The sequence below is a fragment of the Sus scrofa genome, chromosome 4, assembly GCF_054392235.1.
Source record: "Sus scrofa isolate SSC_HxYL_T2T_F1_AM1 chromosome 4, Sscrofa_HxYL_maternal_Yorkshire_Landrace_v2.0, whole genome shotgun sequence".
NCBI classification, from domain to species: Eukaryota; Metazoa; Chordata; class Mammalia; order Artiodactyla; family Suidae; genus Sus; species Sus scrofa.
Genome location: NC_139386.1, coordinates 1569808 through 1595264, shown reverse-complemented (window position 1 = coordinate 1595264; position 25457 = coordinate 1569808). Strand labels below are relative to the sequence as shown.

The following is a 25457-nucleotide window of genomic DNA, read 5'->3' as shown; positions in this document are numbered from 1 at the left end:
CTGGTTTGTGATATTTTGAAATGATTGGTTTGTAAAGCGCGGGCTTTGTTGTGAACCCCATAAAAGCTGTCCCGACTTCACACTCGGGGCCGCAGTCCTCTACCCCTGTGTGGCATACGACTGTGGGCCCCAGCGCGCTTGGAATAAAAATCCTCTTGCTGTTTGCATCAAGACCGCTTCTCGTGAGTGATTTGGGGTGTCGCCTCTTCCGAGTCTGGACGAGGCGGATTTTCACTCGACTGGCCTTTCAGGCCTACACCAGAGCCACAGCAATGCGGGATCTGAGCCGTGTGTGCAACCCACACCACAGCTCACGGCAATGCCAGATCCCCAACCCACTGAGCAAGGCCAGGGATGGAACCCGCAACCCCTTGGTTCCCAGTTGGATTCACCAACCACGGCGCCACGACGGGAACTCCGGTTCGGCCCTTTTACCGATGAGGAATCTGAAGCCCAGAGAGACCAAGGCTATGCCCTTGCAGCCAGGACGCACCAGGGTCCCCTCCCAGCAGGGACCTTGCCGCGGTCTCTAGGCCTGAGATGCGCCCCCGAAGCCCTCAAGTCTGTGTGTGGCCGAGTCCTGACAGCAGGAGAGCTCTCAGCACCCCGCTGTCCCCGGCAGGCTTAGGTGGGAGGGTTTTTGGGGAGGCAGGACCGGCGGCCCATCCCAGTCTGTCCCGCTGCTGCTGGCTGTCCCTGGCTGACCCTCAGTCTCTACTCCTTGTGTTCCAGCGGCTGCCTCCCTCCGCAGGCCCCTCCAGCCTCCCCCCACCGGCTGCAGCCCGCAGGAAAACAGCGGCACAGACACACCAAGAAGTTTCAGTGTTTTATTAACAAAATCTTACAAAAAGAGTCTGTCTTCAGTAAGGTGGCAGGGGTGAACACAGCCTGGCCTGACACTCGAGGCTTGATCTGTGGGGGGACAGGGAGTTGGCCACACCCTCTTGAGGCCCCGGGGCCTCCCTGCAGCCTGTGCCAGCCTAGGAGTATGGGTTATGGCTTATGTGCAAAAATAAAATCTGGGGGGCTGGCAGGGCATGGGATGGAGCAGCTGGCAGAGTTACCTGCAGATAGTCCCCCAAATCTGGGAACACCCAGTAGACAGGCAGAAAGGCGAACCCTCAACCTGGGCCTGCTCAGGCTGCAGCCACAAGCGGCCGGCCAGCACCAGGGTGTTGGTGCCAGGGGAGGCGGGGGTCTGGGCCTGGGCGACACCGCAGGGCGCCCATGTGGGCCCCAGGAGCAAAGGCTCCGGGGCCTCCTGGGGCTGGGCTCGGGGCCACCGGGCAGGGGCAGGGGCTGCGGCCTCAGCCCCCGGCCTCGTGGAAAGCTCTGGCAGGAGAGGATGGCCGCGCAGCGGGCTGGGGTTCCGGGGCTGGAGCGAGACCGGGGCCGGGGTAGCCGACTCAACTCCAGCAGCAGGGGCCTTGGGGGCGGGCAGTGGGGGCCGGCGGGGCGGGCATGTGGCAGGCCCTGGCCCTCACGCTGGCTCATCTTTGCCACCAGCTCCCTGCGGGGCGCCCGCCTCTCGTGGCCTCGGACTTCTCCCGGGCAGGCAGCTTGCGGCGGGAGAAGAGGGCGGCGCCTGGCGCAGCAGCGAAGGCTCTGCAGGAGCCTAGAGACCTGAAAGGAAGGAGACCCGATGGTCAGGGGCGGGTGCAGGCCCGGAGATGCTCCGCCCGAAGCTCCTGCCGAGGACCTAAAGGGGCGGCCCTCCCGGGGCGGGACTCCCGGGGTCCCGGAGGCCTGGGGGAGGGGTCTGGGGAGGGTCTCGAGGGTGGCTGATGAGGACAGCTGAGGGACAGGGTCTCAGGTGGGAGGCCTGGGGCTGCCCTACCTGTTGTCACTCTCCTGGCTCCGAGGGCCGGCTGCTGCCTCAGCCGGTTTGAGGACTCGGGCCCTGTGGGACCTTCCACCTGCCACGGGTGAGACATGGAGCGGGGCTCGGTCCCTCTCCAGGCTGGCGTGAGTCACTGGCGCTGGGGCGAGAGAGAAAACACCGTCCCTGTGAGAGCTGGCTCAGCAAACTCCCCTGGCCCTGCCTCCCAGCCCAGCCCCGGTCCCTGGTCCCCAGGGTCCCTGCGCCCTCCCCGCCTCCCCCGCCATGCCTCCCGCCCACCCCATCCCCAAGCTGTTAACTTTCAGGGCAGCCTCTGAGCCTCGCGGGCTCCCCTGGAAAGTGGCCCTCCTGGCTCTACGGTGCCCCCTGGTGGTGGTGCCATGGGGCAGAGGCTCACCTGAGGGGCCAGGAGGCACCAGGATGCCAGGTCTGTGGCTGCCACTGCTGCTGCTGCATTTTCAGCTTCGGCTCTCCTCCAGGACAAGGGAGCCAGGCTGCCCGAGGCTGGCCAGCCGCCCTGGGCGGCAGCAGGGGTGCCAGCCGGCTGCGCGGAGACTGCCAGGAGAGGTGGAATCCCCGAAGCCCAGGCTCCCGGGGCACTGGTTCTGCCTGAGCGTCTGCTCTGGAGCTTCCCTTGAGCTCGGTGCCTATTGGCCTGGGTCATCGGGACACTTGGTTTCCGGGTGCCCAGGAGGCCGGGGCATGGAGCAGAATGAGGAAGCTGGCATGGCCTGAGAGTATGGAGGGGGGTCACCGGCTCGGAGTCAGGGAAGACAGACGGAGAGAGGGTGAGGGGCAGGGCCCTCCAGGGAAAGGGGGTCCTTTGCTGTTTTGGGGACACTGCCCACATCTGGACGACACATGTCTGTTCAAGCCAGGCTAGGAGGCTAAGGTGGGCGCCCAGCTGGGTGAAGACGAGGGCGCCCCCTGTGGGGGTCAGCCCGCTCGGAAGTCCTGGTGGGCAAAGGCCACGGTGGGCGGGCGGGGGAGGGGGGCCCGGCACCCTCTACTCGGGCTGGGTCCGGTCACTGGCTACGGACTCGTTGGTGAGGGCCGGCGTGAGGGCCTCCCTCTCCTCCTCAGCGGGCAGACGGGGGCCGGCGGGCTCGGCCGCCTGCTCCAGGCCGTCCTGCACCTCCATGCCCTTCTGGATGAGCTGCTCCAGGGTCTTGGGCAGCGGGGGGCGCAGGAAGCGCTTGAGTTTGGGCTGCAGGGTGCCCACCACGTACTGGATAATCTCCTCCTCCTCGGCGTCCACATACAGCGTCTGGTACAGGTCCCGCTTGCGCCACAGGAACTGGTCCAGCGGCTCTCCCTGCTTCTGCGGCAGGTCCAGCTCCCGCTGGATGGCCTCTCGGGACAGCGCGCCCTCGCTGTACTGCAGGAATTCCTTCTTGAACTCCACCCAGTTCTTCACCGAGCCCTGCTTGTATTCCCACCACTTCTTGGCCGGTCCGTTCATGTGGTTCTGGATCTGAGACAGCCAGTACTCCTCGGAGCCGCCCACCTGTCGCAGGTACTCCTCCAGGTGGCTGAGGAACTCCCTCGGGTCCTCGAAGATCTGCGTGTCCACGCCAGGGCTCGACTGCCCCTCCTCTCCCGGCCCCCAGGGCGGGTACTGCTGGGCCTCCACGGCCTCCTGCCCGGGCAGCTCGCCCGCAGCCGGCGGCGGGGTGATGGCATAGGGGCTGACGGTGTAGTCATAGTTGTCAGCCTCCGGGCAGTAGCTCTCGGGACCCCCGACACCCACGGAGACGGTGTGGCGGGCGGGATCGCTGCCCACCGGGTACTTGCCGCCCGAAGACTCCAGGCGGTCGGCCCACCTCTCCAGCCGGTAGAAGACCTCGCGCCACACGTGCATCTCCCGCTTGACCCAGCGCTCCAGGTTGGCGATGGTCTCCTGGCAGCGGCACAGGCAGGCCTTGATGGACTTCTTCCAGCGCTGCGAGTCGCCGGTGGGCACGTAGCCGTCCAGGTTGCTCTCCAGCTTGCCCACCGACCGGTGCAGCCCCTTCAGCTCCCGCTCCACCTGCTTGGACACCTCGGCCAGCAGGTGCCGGTGGGTCCTCCGCACGTGCTCCAGCATCTCCGCTCGGCACTTACCGATCTGCAGGATCACGTTGGGCTTGGCCGCTGGCGCGCCGCGGGGCCCGGGGTAGGCGTGGAGGCCGCCAGTCGTCCTGTGGTCCAGCTCCATCTGCTCGCAGGTGGCCGCGGCGCTCGGACAGGCGGGAGGCGGGGGCTGCCCAGTCCTTCTGGAGCCGACGAGGGGCTGCTGGGGACTGGCTGGCGGAGCTGCCGGCGGCGGTGGGTCCCGCGGACGAGCGCCTGCGTCCCGGAGGGTCCGGCTCGGCGGCGGCAGGGCTGGCTCGGGAGGAGGAAGCTCCGGAGCTCTGCGCCCAGCCTCGGCAGCCGGGCCTTTTATGCCGCCGGAGAGGCCCGTGGGCGGCCCCGTCGCCGAGCCCCGGCTCCCATTGGTCCAGGCGCAGGCTCCCCGCCCGCGCCCCCCTCCCCGCCGGCTGCCGGCCCGCCTCCCCGCGCCCACGCGCGCTCCCCGGCGGAGCGAGGACCCACCCCCCGCACACTCGGCGGCCGGGGTGACTAATGCGCCCGCTCGCTCTCACCGCCCCCTCCCCGGACTCATTCAGCCCCGCGGACCCAAGGGACCGAGCTGGGGACGGGCCCCGCCCCCCGGCCGGCGGCCCGGCGGGCGACCCGGTGTGCCCTGCCCGGAGGGGCCTGCGGCCGGGCGTTCCGCTGCCCCCACCCAAAGGTAAGGAGGAAGCCCCTCCCCAGGGCCTCAGGGTCGGGCGGCTTCCTCCTGTGGCCGCGCTCTGCTCGCAGGGGGGCGGGTGGTGCTGAACCCCTGACCGCCCGCCCCGCAGACCCTGCCCCTGCCCGGTCGGCGTTGGCAGGAAGCTGGGCCACAGACGAGACCTGGCGACGACCCAACACTCGGACCCTCTTTCCCTGAGCCAAAGACTCCAAGGAGTCTTCGTGTGCACACACGCCTGTGCACACACACACACAACACACACACTCCCAAGTGTCAGGTGTGTTCCCAGGTGTGCGGCCTCGAGCTGCTGTCTGTCCCTGCCCCAGGGGCCCTTGAGTTCAGGCCCTGGGGGGCTGGTCCTGTGCCCTGTGTGAGGGATGCGTCCCACCCCACCACCCCGCCACCCCGCCCCAGGGCCCCTGGCATTGGTCTGGGTGTGTGCCACCATGTGACAATAGCTGGACAGGACTGCCTGGTGCCCCCACTCCCCAGTCTTTGCTGGGGCCGGGGACCTCTCTGCTCAATGCCACCAGGGGAATCTGGAAATTGCTCTCATGGGCGGTGGGGGAGATGGAGGGGTCCTGCCACCCACTGCAGGGCACAGGCCCTGAACCCCCAGGCCGCAGCGGGAACCCTTCAGAAGCTCCAAGACTTCCAATAGGATGGGGTGGGGGGAACAGGAGGAGGGGGAGAAGGTGGGTGCTGGCAGCCTGGTGCAGTGGCAGAGGCAGAGAGAAGCAGAACACCATATAAGGAGCGGGGCTCCGGAAGCTGAGATTCCCTCGGAGGGAGGCCCCTCCTGCCTCCCTGGCAACAGCGCTGGGGAAGGGACAGCCTCCTGGGTCCCCGTGACGAATGGGTGTGGGTCCCTGGGGCCTGGGCTGTTCTGTAGGTGCCACTGCCCACAGCCACACTCAGCCAAGGCCAGTGGAGATGCCTTAGCCCTACTCACACTCACACGCTCGCACTGCACACTCACCCCCCCCCACTCAAACCTCTCCTGGAACACTCATCCCCACCCCGGCCCGCAATACTCATCCCTCCCCCCACCCAGCCTCCCCCGGTGTCACCCCCACACACAAGGCCGCTCCCACACGCTCTGGAATCCCCGCTCCCAGCCCCTTAGAGGCCCCCCCTCCCTCCCGGGAGCACCCCCGGAGCCCATCTGTTCCCTCCTCTTCCTCTGTGAGCTTTCACCCCTGGGGGGGGGGATGCCTTTCTGGTAAAAACTCCCCCCAAGTCGCTCTCCTGGCATTTCTAATTAAAGGCAAGTGGGTGGGCAGAGAGGGGAGGGTGGAGGGGCAGCCAGAGCGGGGAGGGGGAGCCCACAAAGAAGCTGCGAGAAAGGAATCCCAAGCAGGAGGTGGCCGCAGGCAGCGTGTGCCCATTTGTAAGGTGTCTGTGCAGCGGTGAGTGGGGCCGGTCACCTCAGGGCCTAAGTGCAGCCGAGAGCCTGCCACCAGGTCTGGGCTGAGTGCAGGCCTGCGTCTGAGGGCCCCTGGTCAGGAAAGGCGTGCCAGGAGCGGGCTGGACAGGGCCACACTTGTGCTCGTGTGTGCTCGTGTGTGTGTGTGTGTGTGTGTGTGTGTGTATGTGTGTATTTGTGCAGTGGGAGTGCCAGAGCCATTCTGTGAGTGACCAGGGGCCACCCCTCCCCCCCACCAGGCCGTGGCCCCCGAGGGCACGGCCAGGCAGGCCCAGGTCCCCTGACCTGCTGGGCGGCCTGGGCAGACTGGAAGGGGGCATTGCTGTTGGTGGGGGGCGGGGGCGGGAGAGGCTCTCTGCGGGCTCCGGGTCGACCCAGACCATCGGGACCCTGTGCACGTGGAGGGCACAGCCCGGCAGAAGGCAGCCTGCACTGCCAGGGCTGTGGTGACAGGTGACAGGCCACAGCCGCTGCTCAGGGAACACTTAATCGCTGCCCAATTATCGCCCCAGAAGCCCTCTGCAAACCCCCGCATTGCAGCCTTAGGCTCCTTCTTCCGCCTCCGGAAAAGAGGGCTGGCCAGCTCCCTAGGCTGGGGGGGCCGCCCCCACCCTGCTCCTCCACGCCCCCTCCCCCGCAAGCAGGGGCGATGGCACAGAGGGGGGGCCTTCAGCCCCCAGCCTCACCCAGAGCAGGACGGCTCAGCGCGGCTGGCTGTGGAGGGGCAGGTGGAGCGGGGAGCTGGACCTCTGCAAGGAGGGGGCAACGTCGGCCCCCCAACTCTCAGAGCCCAGCTGGTCTGCTGCTCCTCAGGCCGGACAGCTCCAGAGGGCTCGCCTGCCTTAGAAGGAGGGGCTGGGGGGGGGGGCGACCGCAGGGATCCAAGCAGCCCCCATTCCGAGCTTCTGACCCTCTGCCCTTAGGCTCCAGGCTCCCAGACCCCCAGTGCTGCTCACGTGCTGCTAAGATCTTCTTTCAGGATGGGGTCTCCCCACAAATGCACAGCCTCAGGGAACCCTACTTTTCCCCAAACAGAGCCTGGCCTCCAGCCTCCCCAGGCAGCCCCTCTCGCCCGGCAGCACCCACCTTCCGCCTTCCCCCCAGAGCTTACACCTGCCTCGGCAGACCCGTCAGGGCTGGCCCCTGGCCCCCACTGCCTGGGCCCCAGATGGCAGGGGGGCCCCTCAGCAGGGCAGGGCAGGCCATCCAGGCCCCAGGCCTCCTCCCTTGCACCCCTTCTGGGGGCTAGAGTGTGTTCTGGGAGCCAGAGTTCACCTGCCTCCAGAGCAGGGCCTGGGCCACAGCCCAGTGGCCTCCCAGCAGCCTCGCCGCCATCCTGACCATGCAGGGTCCCACCTGGTGTTGGCGGTTGGCACCACTTAGCACCCGGCTCGTGCACGCAACTCCTTAGGGGCAGAGCCCGCCGCCCGCGAGCTCACACACCTCACACCTCTCCATGTGCAGCATCCCCTGATCAGTGCCACTTCCTGGGGGACCCCGTGGCACCACCTCTGGAGAAAGAGCGGGGTCTGCCCCTCAGTCTCGCCCTTCCTGCTCGGCTCTGCCCTCTGATCGGGAGCCCACCCTCCCCATGCACCCACTGCCTGTCCTGCCCCCTGTGGGGCCATCCTGGGTCACATGGCCTCATCCCATCTCTGCTGCCCCCCCCCAGAGGACTGAGCCGGCCATGTGCCCGCAAGGAGCTGCCCACGTTCCAGGCTGTTGGCTGGCATTTCCTGGTGGTGAGCCGCCTGGCCATCCCGGCCCCGGCGGCCCAATGCTGCGGATCTGCCCACTTCGGCCGCAGCCTGCTCCTGGCCCCTCGCCCTGCCCCGGGCTCCCTGCACTGGGCCACTTCTCCCTTCTGCCTAAACCCAGGCCACCCCAGCGGCTGCCTCCTCCTCACTCGGCAGGGACAAGGCGGTTAAAGCTGGGGGCAGCTCTGGCACCTGGGCCCTGTCTGCACCCTCACAGCTGAGACGCCGGATCCTGGAGCGGGGCCTGGCCTGGAGCGCACCCATTCGGGTGAGTCACAGAACAGACGAAGCAAGGGGCCCACGTCCCTCCCTTTCGGGTTGTGAAACACTTGGCAGTTGCCCACCTGAGCCTCAGCTTTCCATCTGTGCCATGCATGACAGTGCCCGCCCGGTGTCCAGCAGGGCTGAGTGCCAGCTGTCCTGCCTGTCCTGGTACCCGCCTGAGGACCTCCCCCGACTCGTCCTGCTGCCAGCCTTTGGTCAGTGTCCCTTCTGGGACCTGGGAGGGGGGAAGTGGTCAGGACCCCCGCCCTGTGGCCTTTCAGGGGGGCTTCCTCACTGCTTCCTGCTCTGCCTCCCGAGGCAGCACGGGTCTGGGGACACGCACAGGCCCCGGTGATGTGGGGAAGTGGCCGGGCTGAGCCCAGGCAGCTGGGAGGACACAGGGTCCCCGCGGGCCATGCCCCTGCCACTGCCCATGTCCAGCCACCATCCCACCTCTGAGGCCGCCGGCAGTGGCCCTGGGCCCCGGGGGAACAGGGACGGGGTGAGGGCTGAGGGCTGAGACGGGGAGGAGGGCACTGAAGTGAGAGATGGAGGGGCCGAGAGAGGGCGAGGTGCCAGGGCTGGAGGTCTCCTGTCACCAAGGTTCTGCAAAGCGGGGCCTCCCCAGCCCCTGAGCCGGCAGGTGACACAGGTCCCTCTGCCACATCTGTCTGATGCAGGTGCTGCAGCAGAGTGGCCTCTGAAGGACCCCTGGAGCCCCAAGCAGAGCAGGGAGAGGTCTCGGGCGAGCAGCAGGGCGCCGGGCCCCGTGGGGAGTGGGGGTGGGGGACTCCGCGCGCCGGGCCCTGCGGGGACATTTTCTTCCCATTTCATTTCCCCTCCTTCCAGGCTTCCTCTCTCCAGTTTGGCAGGGCGTGTGCTGCGTCCTGTCCCCGGAACAGGCAGCCTGTTGGTTCCGGGCCCCCACACACCAGACCCCCCTCCTCCCTCCCTCCTGCCTCCTGCCTCCTGGTCCTGCCTCCAAGGGAAGTTTTGTATTTTTCCGACGATCCTGGCACTGCCTCCTCCTTGCGCCCTCCAGGCCAGGAGGCCGGGCCCTGGGGTCATGGTCGTGGGCACTGGGCAGATGGAGAGCCCACCCCAGCCCTGGCGGAGGAAAGCAGGGCCCCCGAGAGGGCCTGCGGCTGGTCCAGGCCCCTCAGCCAGGAAGCCAGGGCCAGGAAAGGATGCTGAGAGGGTATGGGGACAGGCTGCCAGCCTCCGGTGGCATCCGAGAGCACAGCTGACGGCGACCGTGGGTGCATCCCCCCAGCTCCCCCACCCCAGCCTCAGTTTCGCCACCCGTAAAGTGGGTACAGCCGTCTCTGCCCTGCTCAGTGTGAGGTGAGTCAGTCAATCAAAGAACAGTTTGGGAGCCTGACTGGCAGGCACTGGGCCATGTGGGGTGCAGGGGGGTAGAGAACACCCTATAGACTGGAGCCAACACCATGACCCCCACACTGTCCCCGGGGGACACCGGGCTGGGTGCGGCCCTGGGCGTGCTGCCCGCTGCCGCCCCTCCCCCGGCTCAGCACTGCAGACCCCAGCAGGCCGAGCCTCTGCTCAGACGCTCAAGTGTTTCAAGAAGCAGCGCAGCTCCCAGGGCGCTGGCTGGGGAATCGGCAAGGCAGACGGGGGGTGGGGGGGAGGCCATGGTGGCGGCAGGAGTTGGGGCTTGGGGTGGGGGCCAGGAGGCAGGTGTGCGGGGCAGGAACACCGGCCGGGGGCTGGGGCTGGTGGACACCCCTGTGCGTGCCTCTGGCCGGGGGATCGGCCACACAGCATGTGGATCTCGTCCCCTCCGCTCGGCAGGTGCGCTGGCCGGGTCTGAGCGTCCTCAGAGCCCTGGACGGGAGTCAGGCACCTGCCATCTCCCCCACTTCTCCGCCAGGCACTTGCTGTGTGGCCTCCTGCAGATCACTTAACCTCTCTGGCCCCACCATCCTCACCACACAACGGGGAGCTAACGGCAGTGGGGGTGCTGAGGAGGAGTGGGCTGGGCCTCAGAGCATGCTGTTCCCACCACAGGAATGTCCTTGCCGCCCTGCCACCCGCAACCCCTTACCCAGTTTGAGAACCTAAGATAAAAGCTCAGCATGGCTCACGTGGTGTCAGCATCTGAGCCCAGGGTCACCTCCTCCAGGAAGGCTTCCCAGCCTCCCAGTGCCATGTCAACCAAGTCTTCTGTGAGCCTTGCCCTCCCTGGACGGCGTCCTCCTGTGTGTGCCAGTTTATGAGTGTGTGTTGGAGAGTGTTAGGGGTGTGGTGTGTGTGCGAGTGTGGCCGTGGGCACCTCCTGACCTTCGTCCAGCCAGGGCGTGCTCCTGCCCGCTGGCTGCCAGGCCCTGAACTGGCTCTGGGCATGTGGAGTGGACAAGAGCCCCCTGCTTCCCGCCCCAAGGAGACCCCATCTGGTCAGAGTGGACCCCACACCCCCGTGTGCTGAGGCCAGAGCCCGGAGGGGCCTGCGGGGCCGGGACAGCCAGAGGGTGAGCTGGGCTGAGCTGTGCGCAGGGGAAGCAAAGGGCTGGTGTGAGGGTCGGGATGAGGGGAGAGCCCGGTCCCAGTGGCCGCCCACGTGGGAGGAGCGTGAGAAGGACTCACCCGCCCGCCTGTGGGGCTGGAGCGGGTGGCCGACCCTCCTCTCTGCCCCAGGACCAGCCAGGCTGCGAGCCGGCCCCCACTGCCTCCTAGGATGCCCAGCAGCCCCCAGATTGGTGCTCGGGACCCCCAAGGGTGGCCGGCCCCTCTGCCAGGATGGGGGTTTGCTGCCAGCTGGCCCCTGCCAACGCCCCCAGAGCTGGGAGCTGGGGGTTCAGGACACCCGTGCCAGGGAGGGGGTGGCGGCTGCTGTCCTGCTGTTCCCTGCGTTTCCATTTACATCTCTGAGTGAGCGAGCGCAGTGCGCCAGCCTGCACGGCTCACTTCCGGAGCCATAAAAGGAGACGGGCTGAGAATAGCTCGGCGTGACGGGCGAGGAGCTTCCCCACGCGGGCGGGCGGGCGGCAGGCGGGGAGGTAGGCTCTGTGCCCAACTCTGCCCCCACCCACGGGAAATGGTGGCGGCCAGCTCACCAGACGGCCGGGGTCCCTCCTCCATTCCCTCTGCTGCCTCTTCCTCCCCTGCCTTGGGGCTGGGGGCTGAGCCCCTGCCCTCCAAGCTGCCTGCCCCCTACCCCAGCATCTCGTCCACTCCCACAGGCCACCTGGTCCAGCTGAGGCCTCTCTCCTGGGCTCCTGAGCCCAAGGCCCTGCCCAGCCACAGACTCCTCTGTGGTCCCAGGCTGGCACCCCCCCACACTCCCCACTCCAGAACGTGGGTACCTTCTGACCTGCCACCCTCCTCCCAGATGCCAGGTATGGCCCATGATGGTCTTTGGCCATCAGGTGACCAGTGTCTGCTGGGCCACTGCTGCCTGGTCCCCAGATCTCAGCTCAATGCGTCCCTGGCCACCACAGGCTATCCCCACAGGGCTGCCTCCATGGGCATCTGTCTCTCCGGCTCTATGCTCACCCGCTGCTGCCATTCTTACTAACTCCAAACCCAGGCCTGTGCTTCTGTTTTGTCCTGGACTCCGCCACTTATGCCGCTGGTCCCAGCTAGGGCCGCCTTCCTGGTCCAGGGGCTGGGTGTCCTGGGGTGTCCAAGGGCTGTTCTGGGATCTCTCCGGAGGGTCAACAGATGGCATGCGGGAGAAGGGGCCCCGCCATGCCAAGCGTCTCCCCGCAGCTTGGGACAGCTGGACAGGTGATCTTTGTCACCTATTTGGCAGAGGGCGAGGGATGTGCTTGGGACCAGCGAATGAGTGTGACTCCCTCTCCCGGTGGAGCCCAGGCGGCCTCAGCTCTGAGCTGCCAAGACTCAGGAACTGAGGTGGCAGAGGAGCGGGGTGTGCAGCCCCAATTGCAACGGGTGCCCCCACCACCCTCTTCATGGTTTTCTCCAGACACACGCTTGCTCCCCCCCACTCGCCACACAGACCGGGCATCGGGGCCAGGGCACAGTGGGGGTGGCACAGCAGAGGACAGGTGCCCTTCTCAGCCATCGCAGCAGGCTGCGGGCTCTGGCTAGGCTGGGGCTCAGAGTGAGGAAGGGCAGGGCCATCCGGCCCGGAGTTGGCACTGCCCCAGGCTCTGGGAACAGGCCTGTCCCTCCGCTGACACGCTGGCTTCTGCCCATGACCACCCTGTGGACAGGGTTTGCCCTGGAAGCACTGTCCGTGCCCCCATCTGGAGGGGGGACTCTGGGACCCCTCGGGTCTCCGGCGGAGGGAGAGGTGGGCTCCAGGGCACTCCCAAGGGGTCCCACTCTCCCAGCCCCCGCCCTGCCCGGCCCTCCGCCCCCTCTCCCTGTGGTCGACCACGTGCCTCCAAGGCCCGTGACACTTTCCTGCCACCCCCGCCACCCTCCCTTGCTCTCTCCTGCTCCAGTCTCTGAGCCGGGCTGGCGCCCCCACCCCCGGCCCCTCTGCCCTCCCTGCAGAAGGTGGTCACTGTTGGCTCTGTCCTTGTCCCCCGGGAGGCGTGTGGTTTGGAGCTGGGGGAGGAAAGGCGAGGAAAAAGAGCAGGTGAGGATGTGGCCTCTGGGGCTGGTGTTTTGACCCCAACCCTGAGGTCAAGGAGAGAGTATAGGGTCCTGGGGGCTGCCCCCACCCATTCCATCTTCGCCACCCCCCCCCCGGCACAGCCCCTCCCTTTCCACAGACCCCTGCAGCCCAAGAGGCTCTCAGGCCCCCAGGTCTGTGCCTGTAAGGGCCCAGGACCCCCCCATTCCTGGCGGGGTGCTAATGGGAGACACAGACCCACGGTGTGTGAACCAGCCCTCACCCTGGAGGCGCTCCCCGACCCTCTGCCCTGATGGCCCCACCCATCCCAGAGCCAGGCTGTCCCCAGGACCCCATGAGTCCCCACAGGTGGGGCCAGGGGCTTGGCTCCCTCAGACCTGGGTCTGGGCTGGGCCTGGGGGAAGGCGCTCCAACACCCCAGACCCCCGGCCTCGCCCCTGCAGAGTCAGGCTTCCCAGCCCCCTGCCCGCCCCCTGGCCCTGCTTCCCACCCACAGCAGCCCCAGGACCCATCCAAGCCACCCATCCCCAGAGCCCGTTCACCAGCCCCTTTCAGCCCAGTGCCCGCAGCGCAGGCAGGAGCAGCCTGCTGCCAGCCCCTCCCGGAGCCAACTGGAGACGGCCCTGGATTTACAGCCTAAGCCATTTCCCTGAACCGGGCAGGCGTGGCATTTTTCTAAATAAAAATAAAATGCCATATCAGGAGCCCATAGGATCTGTGCCTCCCCCCGCAAGGGGAGGGCACACAGGGACAGGGGAGATGGCACCTGGAGACCCCGCCCAGGCGGGCCTGGCCTCACACGTCCCCTGTGGTCCTGGGCGCCACCCTCAGGAAGAGGCCCTCGCCTCAGATAAAGCCCACGGTTCGGACTCTGAATTCCAGGTGTCCCACTTGCGAGTTGGGTTATATCCTTGTCACACCGCCCCCCCCATCACCTCCGTCATCACCGCCCCCACGCATCGGCCCACAAAAGACCGCAGACCAGGCGGCTTCAGCAACAGGCGTTCGGCTCGCAGCTCGGGAAGTCCAAGGTCAGGTGCCAGCGTGTCTGGGATCTGGTGGAAGCCCCCTTCCTGGCTGCAGACGTAAGACCTCTCTGTGTCCGCCTGTGACAGGGGGCCGCGGGGTCTCTGGGGTCTCTTTTTTAAGCGCCTTAATCCCACGCGTGAAGGCTCCACCCTCCTGCCCTGCTCACCTTGCAGAGCTCTGGATACCATCACTTAGGGGAGAGGATTTCAACATTTAAATTCAGGGGTGAGGGGGGATACAAACAGCCACATCACAGCCAACTCCGCTCTCGGTGTGTCCATCCGCTGCCGCCGCCGCTGTCATCTCACCGTGACCTCCCCACCGTCACCACCGCCACCGTCCCCACCAGCAGCAGCCTCACCACGCCTGCCTCACTCCCATCATCAAACTATGGCCTCCCCCCGCCGTCACTCCTGTCGCCACCTCCAGCGCAGCGTCACAGCCGTCGCCACTGTCACTGTTTGCTGCCACGCTCACTCTCTGCCCCCAGGACCGTGGCATCCCCACCATCATCACCGACACCAGCACGGGGATGGCAGGGCTCCACCGTCAGCCCTGGCGTCAACACCGCCACCACTCTTAGCCACAGCACCACCCCGGCCCAGGCTTTGCCCTCTGGCTGGCAGTGCCCTTCACTGGTGAAGAGGGAGGGCTTTGGGGGGGACCGATGGGGGCTCAAATTCCACTCGTGCTCGTTATGGCCGCCGCAGCACTTGAACCCCCTTCCTGACTGGAGACGCGGCCTTAACGTCCAAGCCCCGCCAGGGCAGGGGGTGCAGAGAGTCTCCGAGGGCCGTGGGAATCGGGATGGCAGCTTGGCTGACCCAGCAGTCAGGCAAAGCCTTGTCCAGTCTCTGGAAGATTCTGCTTTATTGGAAGGATCAGATGCAGCCGCCGCGGTGGCCGTTCGCGGATCCAGGGCAGGGCTCAAGGAGCACCGCGCCTGCCTCGCCAGAGCGCAGCTTCCGGCCCCAGTCCTGCAGACAAGCTGGAGGACACTTCCGCCACTAAAGAGGCCCCTTCCTGTGAGAAGTGGAGCTGAGGGGGGCGTGAAGGTCAAAGCATTTGCCCGAATTCCCTTTTTGTGTTCTGACAGCCCCTCTTCCATCCTCTGGGTGAGAAGCAGCCGAACAATGACTGGGCACCAGCACGGTGCCCAGTGGAGGCGACAGTGGGGCCACGGAAGCCGAGGGACGGGCGCTGAACCGGGCAGGCCGGCACCGAGTGCTCCAAACGTTAAATGTGGCAGCTGCTGAGATGGCTGTGACCCTCCGAGGCACAGCCCCGGGTGGGGCTCCTGCCGGGAAAGCCCCATGGGCCAAGGCCATGCGTGGCCCTGAGGCCCCACCGCCAAGGCCGGCTCCAGATCCCCTGATGCAGGACACCCTCCGACCCCAGGAGGTGACCCCAGCACCGCGGACACGATCCTGCCAGCTGGTCAGTGTCTCTCTTGCGCCTGCCCCCTCCCCAACAGTGGCAGAGATGGTGCCCCACTCCTGCCTGGCAGAAGGTGGGCGGGCGGCCCCATGATCTCCTCCCAGGCTGCGTGGCCGGCCTCGTGCCCAGCTGCACATGTCTGGGGGCCGAGGACCACCGGGCCTGAGCCTCAGTGCAGAGGTCACCACACCGCCTGCTGGCCTGCCTTCCGGGATGGCGGGGAGCCCAGGCGCCTGCCCTCGGCCAGTGGACGGTGGCGGCTCGAGGCCTCGTGCGATCCGCTGCGGAGCTGCCAGGGCCGCCTGGACCCCTTCTCCTACTTAGGAAGATCCGGCCAGCGGAGTGGCTCGCTCACGGGGAGCAGCAGTGACCTCACCTCCGCTTTATGAATAAAACTGGAACAGGCGCCCACTCGCTGGAGACCCCGCAGCTGCGCCTCCTCCTCAGAGGAGCATCCTTGGGCCCCAGTGACTTCCTGAACCAGCGGGCTCCTCCGTACACCGCCCTCCCGGCTCCCTCGGCCCCGTCTCGCCCGCCTTCTCCATCCTCCGTGGGTGAGGCCTCAGCTTCTCACTTGCTCTTGGCCAGGCTGCAGCCTGCTGCTCATGGGGCGAGGGGCGGGGGTACAGGGGTCAGGACCCTGAGCCTGGGCCACCTTCTCCTTGCTCCTTGGGGTCCTGACTGGAAATGGGGAGCAGGGCCCCCTCCGAGGCTTGGTGGGGGCTGCTGCCAGGTCCAGACCTAGAACTCAGGACCCATCTCCTCCAGGGGATGGCGGTCGTGCCCTCGTGGTGGCCCCTGTCTCAGTTTTGGAGGCCTGAGCTGATGTGGCAGCCCTGTAGGACAAGGGCACAGGGCCTGCTCGTCACCTGCGCCCCAGCCCCTGACGTTTGAAGCTTCCCCACTGGAGTCAGGTTGCCAGCGCCTGGCAGAGGGGCGCCCCACCGGCACGGCCCGTCCTGCCCTCTGGACCACCGTCCTGCCCTCTCCAGGACGCAGGTCTCTTCTGCCCCCCAGTGTCCCCCAGGAGCTTTCTTGGCCCATTGTCTGTGACACCCAGCCCTGGGCTCCGCTGGCATGTGACCACAGCCCTGGAGGTGGGGGCTGGGTCTGAATGAGCACAGGGCTCCCCCGCCCTGCCGGAAGCCAGCAGCAGGCTCTCTGGGCTCCGCTCCACCCCGGGACTTACAGCCACCAGCCCCAGGGGGGGACTGGGAGGACCCAGAGCCCGGGGCCTGGGTGGGAGGGGGCCGAGGCAGGGCAGGTGGCTGCTAGGCCCCCGGCCCTGTGGTCTCTGAGGGCGGAACTGGCCTCGGAGGGGTCTCAGCTCTGGTCCCTGTGTGTGCCCGCCTGCTGGGTGACGGGGGCGCAGCCCTGATGTTCCCCCAGGAGCCCCTGGACCAGCTGGAGTCTGCACTTGGCGGAGCCCTGCTCTGACACTCACCCCCACACTGTGCAGTGAGTCAGCTCCTCGTCCCCCTCCACCCCCGGCACCACTGTCACCGTGGCCTGGACCTGCACTGCACTGGGCTTGGGGCAGAGGCGGGGAGGGGGAGTGCGGAGGCCACAGAGTCACTGAGTCACACGAGGGGGAGGGGGAGGCCGGCAAAGGGATATGAGCGAAACCCACACGGACCCCGGGCTCGCTGGTCTTGCCCTCCTCCTGAACTAAGCAGACGCGGGGGCCAGGGTCAGGGTTCAGAGTGGGCCCAAGGTCAGGGTCAGGGTCGGCTCAGGGGGTGACCAGGGTCAGGGCTCACCCACGCTGGGCGCAGCAGATCCCTGACTGCAGGCTGATCAGGAACCTTCCAACCCAGAGGTCTTGGTTGGGGCCGCCTGCACTCCTCATGAATCCAGCAGAGGGCACTGTGCCGCCCCCACGGACAGAACACAGAGCCCCTGGTCCGGAAGGGTCTGCGGGGGCCCGGGGGGTGGGGGAGACACGCTCACTCACACACCCTTGTCCCCAGGCTGGGAGACCATCCTGGAGAGGGTGTGACAGAGGGGTGACAACCACACCTCACAGCTGGGCCTCTGCTGAGGGCGGGTGGGAGCAGCCAGGGACACCCAGACCCCTCGGGCCCCACCCTTCGTGCCTCTGGCTCCCTTCCCACTGGCGCTACTCACAGCAGGGAAGTGGGACTCGTCCCCGGCCGGGGCCAGGGCGACAGGCTTTTGTACCTGCTGAGTCTCTCAGCGGGATGTGGCAGTTCCCCCTCTGAGCCCGGGGTCTCCAACCCACCCTTCGGGCACTGCCCAGGAATCCTTTCCTTCCCAAGGCCTGGAGGGGCGGGCATATGGCAGGCACCACCCAGCAGGAAGTCTCTGGTCCAGCGTGGGCCTCGGGACCCTCCGTGAACAGGGAAACCGTAGGCACGGTCCCCGCACCCACCTGCCTGGACTGGCCTGTCCACCTGGGAGGCCGTGCGCCCAGCAGGCCCGCTCAGGTGGCGAGGTGGCCGGAGGGCGGGGGAGCCCAGGGCCACGAGCTCTAGCTGAGACGGAGGCCCAGGCAGCTGCTCTGGCTGCTGTCCTCGGTCTCGGGTAACGGGCAGTGGGTGACCTGCTCCTCGGTCTCAGGCAGGGAAATCTGGAAACATCTGGTTTCTCCCAGAGTCCTCGGGCCAGTACTGCCCACGGAGCCGTGTGACCTCGGCCAGGCCCTGCTCCTCAGGCTCTGAAGGGCACAGAGGGAGCCACAGTCAGGGAGGCGGTGCAGGGGCGGAGGGTGCGTGCACACAGGAGGGGCTGTCAGCCGGGGCTGGGAGAGGGCGCGGGACAGGTCGGGAGGCTGGGAGAGGACCAGGGCCACGCGGTCCAGCACCCAGCCTAGAGCAGACCCTCCGGCCCGCCGGCCCACAGGCCCCCATCCTAGGCTCTGCTTGTCCCAGGGCTCTGCCCCCCGCCACACCAAGTCTCCCGCTGGCCAGGGGCGGCCCAGCACAGCTCCCCACCCCACCAGCTTCTCCCCTCCCCCTCTCCCTCCCCCATCACTGCCCTCAGGAGTGGCAGGAGGGCTCAGGCACGCTGACCACCTGCAGCGCTGACTCGGGACCCAGGTAGCTCGCCGGCCTCCTCTGCAGCAGAAGCAGGCCCTTGTGTCTGGGGCCCAGCGCACCACGGTCACGGTCACAGTCACGGTCGAGCAGGAGGACGCCCAGGTGTGCAGGGCAGGGGGCGTGCACGGGGCCTGTGGGAGCTCAGCCCGCAGCAGTGGATGGTGGAGGCGGCCCCCTCGGGCCTTTTTGAAGAGCTTTTTTCCTATGGGGCCGGAGCTGGGAGACCACGAGGGGACCACATGGCCCTCCCTTGCCCCCCAGGCCCGTCCCCCTCCCCTCCCCCATCTCTGAGCCAACGCTTCGACCCGGGACCCATCGTATGTCTGACACAAGGGCTTTTGGAAAACACGCCCACACACCCTAGCGCACCGCGTTCCTGGTGGGGGCAGAGGCCCGGCCACCGTCGGTTGCCCGGGTGACTCGCAAGCGTCCTTTCAGCTGGTGTTTTCAGATCCAGAGGGCACGCGGGCCTGCACTGCCCGTGTTGGTTCCTGGCGGCCTCCCGTGGTCCCGGCCTCGAGACTGCCAGGAGATGTGCCCTCTGTGCTGTGGCCGCGAGGCAGACACCGCCCCAGGAAACCTGTCACAGCAGCTCCCCATAAGTGTTCCGGACAAGTGCCAGGGCCTCGCCTGGCCCATCTCAGGGTCAGCGAGGAGAGGCAAGGACCAAGGCAGGGACACACCTTTCCACCCCGCTGCATGCCCCCAGGGTCCCGCGCCACCACACTCTGGCCCGTGGCTTGGGGGGGCCTCCTCCTCTGCCCCCAGCTGGCGGCGAGGTCCTGGCACAGGCAGGCGCTCAGCCAACGCTGTCAACAGGAGGAGGAACAGAAGGGGGCACCGGACAGAGGGAACAGCACGCGTGAAGGAGCAGGGTGTTGGAGCGTCAAGCACTGGTGTCAGCGCCGTGGCAAGGGGAGGTGACAAGGGAGGGCGGGACTGGCATCCTCAGCTCCACCCTCCCGGCTGAGACACCCCTGACACTGCCAGCAGCTCACCAGGACCCTGGGCCTGTCGGCTCCCCGTCCCCTCTGGGGGATTCGTGGGTGCTTCCCCCTCAAGCCCCCGTGAGCCCCAGGTGACTGAGCCATGGGGTCCCAGGCCTGGACTGCAGGCCACATGGCAGAGGATGGCAGGAGCCCTGGGCACCACTTCCTTCAAGGTGGCCCCCAGGGGCCAGGCAGAGGGAAGGCGTGATGGCGACGAGGTGACAGGAATGCCCCCCCCATAAGATCCCTGTCCCGAGCACCTACTGTGGCGAGCCAGGTGCTGTCTCAGGCCCTGAAGCAACCACAACGAATCCCGCCTCGGGGCGTCTTCTGCCTGTTGTCCCCCTGCTCCCGGCCCTCCCCCCCGCCCATAGGGTGGGCTGCCCTTGGGTGGGGGCACCCAGGTGGGGCTGTGCAGAGAGACCGGCTGTCTGGGTCCGAGGCTGGCTGCCCGTCCCTTGGGCCCCGGGGTCCTGCCTGCCCACTGGACCGAATCAAAGTCCAGTAACGAAGCGGGAGAAACTCCTCAGCCTGGACCCCGGGATTGGGGGGCGGGCAGAGAAGAGGGTGACTGATGACCAGTCACATGGCCAGGCTCAAGGAAGTTGATGAAGGGACACGGGGGAGGTGGTGGGCCAGCCTGGCCTGCACTCCCTAACCCCACGCAGCTGGCCCGAGCACGCAGACCAGACCGTGGCCCTACCCAACCCAGGGGTCCGACCTCCCAGCCCCTCCCAGTTTCCCCAGGCCTGAATCCCCCCCAGACGGGGCATCGGAATGTGGCCCTGCCTCGGCCGCAGCGGGCGCTTGGCGAGCGTCTGCTGAGAGATGGACCAAGGCCCCAGGCTCCCCGCCCAGCCTGGCGCCCGCCCGTCCTTCCTGCAAGCTCCGCCCGGAGCACTGCCCTGCATCTCCCGGGCATCCGGGCGCTGCGCAGCTGTGGGGGGACGAGAGGGCCAGCCAGCGGCGTGCCCCCTGCCCGGTGCGGATTTCTCAGGCCGCAGTGCCCCGGGGACTCCGGTGACATCACCCACCTTTGTCCCTCCTGGAGCTTCCTGGTGGCCTCTCCTCTGAGGCTCTGAGCCCTCTGCCCAGAGTCTGCAGGTCCCAACCAGCAACTCCTTGTGTAACTTTTTTAAAATTGTGGTCACACGCACACTAAAATTCATCATTTCACCCACTTTAAGTGTGCGGTGCAGGGGCACGGATTATATTCACAATGCTGCACAACCACCAGCACTGCTTCCGGAACCTCTCCTCCCTCCGAGCCCTGGAGTGGCAGGTCCCACGCCCTCGCCCAGCCCTGGCGGCCCCGGTGCTCCGGCAGCCCTGCACAGCGCCGCGGGACTGTGGCTTGCGACGGAGGGCCCCAGACTCCGATCGGAGGCCACAGAGAGCCCAGCCAGCAGGTCCTGGCCCCCGACCCACCTTCGCTCTGACCCGGGGAACCCCGGTGACCGCCCCCCACTCTCCGAGCTGGGACAGAAGACACGGAGGCCGGAGAAGAAGACGCCTAAGGCCAATGGCCATTCACTTAACGGGCTACTTTGAGCAGCATAAACACAGAGACTGTGTTATTGACTTAATTGTTTCAGCTGCAGTAGGGGGTGCATGAGTGCGTGCCCGCACGTGTGTGTGCGCGCGCGTGCGTGTACACGCGCAGGTTCTGTCCCCAGGGTGGTGGACGTAGGTCTCGCTGCACAGGCAGAGTCCTTGGAGGCCCGTGGGGCGGGCAGACCCTCCGTGAGCCCCACAGCCAGAGCGACAGCCTGGGAGCTGGGGGTCCCAGGGGCGGGAGCGGCTGGGGACATCCCCCTTTTAGAGACAAAGTGAGAGGAGGCTGGCACCTGGCTGAGGGGCTGAGGGCCGAGTAGTGGAAGTGAGAGCCTGGCCCAAGTGTCCTACAGAGGGTCGGGCCCCCTGCCCTAGCCTCCCAGCTCCTCCTCCCTCTGCCAGCTCCCCTGACCTGGTGCCCTGCCCCTGGCCCCCCGCGTTGTTTGATGTCTGATAAACTAAGCAATGCAGCGCAAGGCCAGCCAACGGCCTCGTTTTTGGAGCCACCACTGAGCTCTCCGGATGTCCCCCCACCACCCCCGAAGCAGCAGGTGACAAGCATTCCTGAGCCAAGCGGAAGCCTCGCGCTCTGGGCCTGCGGGGGCGGGGGTGGGGGGGAGACTTTCTTAAAACGGATGGCCCGTCGGAGGAGCAAAAGGACCCGTTCCAAAGGGGAAGACGGATGTGTGGAGGGCCTGGCAGAGGCGCAGGCGGGAGCCCAGGCCGGGCGGCCGAGGGCAGGCCCTGGAACCTGCCTCCCGCATTGCCCCTGCTGGGGTCAGGGCCCCACCAGCCACGCGGCCTCTTCCCAAGCTCGGCCCCGTGTGAGTCACAGGGTCACAGGCTGGCCCTGGGGCAGCGGGCTCCTCTCCCCCGGTGGGGAGAGCAGAGCTTCCTCAGTGCCCAGGCTCTGTCACCCCAGGGCCTGACACCTCTAAAGCCCACACCCCGCCTTGCCCTTCAAGGCAGCAGGGCCTCCAGCCTTTGGGACCTGAACTGCTCTGTGGAACCGAGGTCGGGCAGGAAGGGCCACAGGGGCAGGGGCCAGAGGGTGGAGGAAGGGGGGCCCTGGAGGAAGAGACCAGAAGAGCCCACTCCCCTGGGGGAAGGCCCCATGGGCGGCACCCAGTGGCTACGCTGCGGGATGCCAGGCCCACCCCCGCCCTGCCTGCCAGGCCCCACTGTCCCTGATCTCTGAGCCCCGGGCAATTCTAAGGGCACTGAGGGCTGGGGTGGACCCTCTGCGCAGGCCCATCCTGGCCCAGATGCTCCAGGCCACAGAGGGTGCCCAGCAGAGCTCCCCCCTGCAGGTACAGGCTGGCCACCGCTCAAGGACAACCACAGGCTCCGGCCCCACCCCTCCAGTGTCCAGCACCCACCCTGGACCTCAGGCCAGGACACGTCGGTCACCGAGCAGATGTGCAGGCTGGCAGGGCCTCTGTCCCCGGGGGGCTGGTGTATTGGGGTGGCTGAGGGAGGTGGCCCAGCCCAGCCTGGAGGCCCTGAGCCAACTGCCGCCACCTCCTGGCCCCAGATGCCCCTCCCACAGCTACCCCAGCCTCATGGCCCAGGCACCCTGGGGTATAGGCCTCCCTCTGGGTGACCTGGGGCCAGGACACGGAGGAGAGACCCAGACAGGGCCCCAGCCCCTCCCGCCCGGCATCTGCGCTCTCCTGCTCCTTGTTCCCTGGAGAGGCCGGCCCCTGGGGGAGGGAGCACCCCCCTGGGGGCCCCCCTATACCAAGGAGGCCTTGAGGGGGTCCCCCTGGCTCAGCCTCCCACAGGGGTGTCTCGCATCCCAGCCAAGGCACTGGGCCAGCTGTGGGGGGATGCAGACACTCGCCTCCAGTGCCCCCCCCCACCGGGGCTGCAGTTGCCCTGCTTTGTCCTGGGAAACCATTCACCAAAGGCATCAGCCCCCCCCGAGCCGGGTCTGCTGGCATCACCGGCCACCGCTGGGCCTCCGCCGCCAGCCTGCGGGCATGGAGGCCCCAGCCCTCCACTGGTAGGGTGCTCTGCGGCCGCCCTGATGGTGTCCACCGGCCACCGCACCCTTCCTGACCAGCTGGCACTGGGCAGTACTGGCCTAGGGGCCCCCAGAGCCGCTGACACCTGCCCCCGTCTGGGCGACGCCAGGCCCTGAAAGCGGTTCCCGACACTCAGGCAAGGGCCCATCTGCTCGACCAGGGGCCGGGACCGCATGTGACGAGTGGGCCTCAGCAAGGCGGCCCCGTGGGTCACAGTGTCCAGATCCAGTCCCTTGAAAGTGAAAGGCACCATGGATGGCGGTGCCTGGACAGAGGCGCCTGGCGGGACCACCCAGGCACAGCAGAACCCACAGTCCCCTCAGGGCAGGGTCCAGGCTGATGCAGCACAGCCAGATGCCCCCGAGGCCGGGAGAGCGTCTGGGAGGTGCTGACCCAGGAGGACAGTGAGCTGAGCCACACCCGGGACAGGAGCAGCCCAGCTGGCAGCTGCCTAAACGAGGGGGCTGTGGCCTCGGGGCGTCTCTCAACCAACTGCAACAGGAGGAAGCCAGGCCCTGAAACGGCAGCCTGCCCCTGGCCCCACTGGAGGGGGTCTGGCAGTCCCCTGCCCCTGCCCAGTGGCTTCAGAGCTACCTGTCCTCTGGCCACAATGAGGGCGGAGACCTCATCCTAGTCACCTCTGTCCCACCGGCCAGGCAGCCCCCAGGACCTGGAGGTCCTCGATAAAGCCCCAATAAATGGCCACAGCCACAACCACAGGCTCTGAACGGAGCCTCAGTGTAGGCCCGTGGGGCTGTCCTGGGCGCCTGCTGACCTCCAAGCCCGGCTCAGGACAGGCACCAGTGTGAACCCGGACCCAGCCCCACCTAGAGGGGTGGTCACCGGGGTGGACACCCAGGGTCCCAGGACGGGGTGTCAGCCAGGGCTGGGGCTGGGGAGGAGGCAGGACCGCCTCTGCGGTGGGGAGGGTCCTGGCGCACCGTGGAGAGCCAGCCCTCCGTGCCCAGAGCCAGAGGGGGCCCCTCACCTCTGAAGCTCCTTTCTGGGGCTGGGGGGGAGGGGGTCTCCTCAGGCCCTGGGCTGAGGCTCCACCTGAAACCCCCAAAGGTGGCGTGGGGGCCAGTGTCTGCTGACGCAAGAGTGAAGGCAGGGTGCTGGGCCCCCGGATGGAGGGGGCGTGGGCAGCGCACCTGCCCTGGGTGGGGGCGCTCGTAGGAGCAGCCCGGTCCACACCATCGAATGAAATGTTTTAGCCCCAAAACAGGGATGTAACCCGAAGGCAAGATTACTGAGACGGGAGAGTCTGGATAACTGTGCAGTCCTGCTCAGCCTCCATCCGCCGCGGCGAGCACGGCTGTCCCCTGGCTCCTCGGGAGACTCTGTGGCCGCCCCGGCCAGATGCTCCAGTGGGATGAGGGGACCAGCCGCCCGGAACCCAGAGGAGGCCTGAGGATGAGGCGCTTGGGTGTCAGGTCAAAGGGGCCAGGATCGAGCTGCTGCTTATTTTCACAGGTTGAGAGGTTCCCGGAGGCGGCAGCTGGGCTGGCAGTACAGCACCTCGGATGTTGCGCACGGCTTCTGGGCCTCAGCCCCGCGTCTGTAGTGGGCCCAGGCCGGGCAGGGTGCAGCGGGGTCAGGCTGACACACACACCTCCAGTGAGAAGCGCCTGGGACGGGCACTCACTGGCTCCGCCCGTTTCCACCGTACACACCTCACAGCGGGACGGCCACAAACCCAACACCACGGGGTTAGTGTCCGCTTCACGGAACCCTCTGCCTTTTAAAGCAGCTGACAGATGAAAGGCTATGTATTTACAACTTTTGTTATATTAACTTTCCGATTGTTTCCAGAACCTTCATTTCTGGAGATTCAAGTTACCACCTGGAACTGCTGCCTTAGCCCAGGATTCCTGCTCCCACCCACCTCCTCGGCTATTTCTACAGGGTCCTGCCACACACTGTCAATCGTCACAGCCACGCCGTCTCACCCAGCTGTTTGAGACCAGTTAAGAACTGTGCACGCGCTGGCTCGCATCATGACGTCACTACCGTTACTGCTCCTGGTCTGTTGGTTGGTTTGTTTTGCTTTTTAGGGCTGCACCTGCGGCACACGGCGGCTCCCAGGCGAGGGGTTGAATCGGAGCTGCAGCCGCCGGCCTACGCCACAGCCACACCAGATCCGAGCCACGTTGGCGATCTACACCACAGCTCACGGCAACGCCGGATCATTAACCCACTGAGCAAGTGAAGGGATCGAACCCGCAACCTCATGGTTCCTAGTCGGATTCGTGAACCGCTGAGCCACAACGGGAACTTCCCTTTTTTTTTTTTTTAATTGTGGATTTGGATTACCATCTGGGGTCACCTGCTTTCAGCCTAAAGCGCTTCAGTACTTTTTGTAAGGCAAGGCCACTAGCAACAAGTTCTTTCAGTTTTTGTGTATCTGAAGCATCTTTAATTCACTTCCATTTTGAGAGACGGCTTTGCTGGGTATGGGATTCTTGGCTTTTTTCTGACAACGTGGAGTCACCCCCATCCCCCGACCCCCTGCCAGTGGCCTCCACTCTTCCTGACGTGAAGTCAACTGCTAATCTTATTGGGTGTCTTTCGTGACAATGGGTCATTTTTCTCTTGCCGTTTACAGGAGAGTTTGTTTGTGGATTCTTTTGTATTTGTCTTCCTTGGCGTTCATGAGCCTGCTGGACTTGTAGATGAATGTTTTCTGGAACCTTGGGAAATGTTCAGTCCGTTTCTCCGAATGGAATATTTTTCTG

The 25457-nt window shown here is 66.7% G+C and overlaps 1 protein-coding gene and 1 long non-coding RNA gene across 5 annotated transcripts; one reads left to right on the top strand and one right to left on the bottom strand.

The window, feature by feature from the left end:
- Positions 1-813: 813 nt before the first annotated feature.
- ARC (activity regulated cytoskeleton associated protein) lies at positions 814-4288 on the bottom strand. Its single transcript, XM_021088786.2, has 3 exons — positions 2238-4288; positions 1838-1979; positions 814-1623 (listed from the first exon to the last, which is right to left on the bottom strand). Exon 1 carries the CDS (start codon positions 4035-4037, stop codon positions 2847-2849), a length of 1191 nt encoding a protein of 396 aa, XP_020944445.1. The 5' UTR covers positions 4038-4288; the 3' UTR covers positions 814-1623; positions 1838-1979; positions 2238-2846.
- Positions 4289-4406: 118 nt separating this feature from the next.
- Positions 4407-25421, top strand: LOC110260401 (uncharacterized). Of its 4 annotated transcripts, none has more exons than XR_014842886.1 (4): positions 4407-4613; positions 7956-8067; positions 8913-24431; positions 24535-25421. It is a non-coding gene; the product is annotated as an uncharacterized LOC110260401 (long non-coding RNA). The 4 variants fall into 4 exon arrangements; XR_014842885.1 differs by having other exon boundaries at positions 8744-24431; XR_014842884.1 differs by having other exon boundaries at positions 7956-15647; positions 15862-24431.
- Positions 25422-25457: the final 36 nt, after the last annotated feature.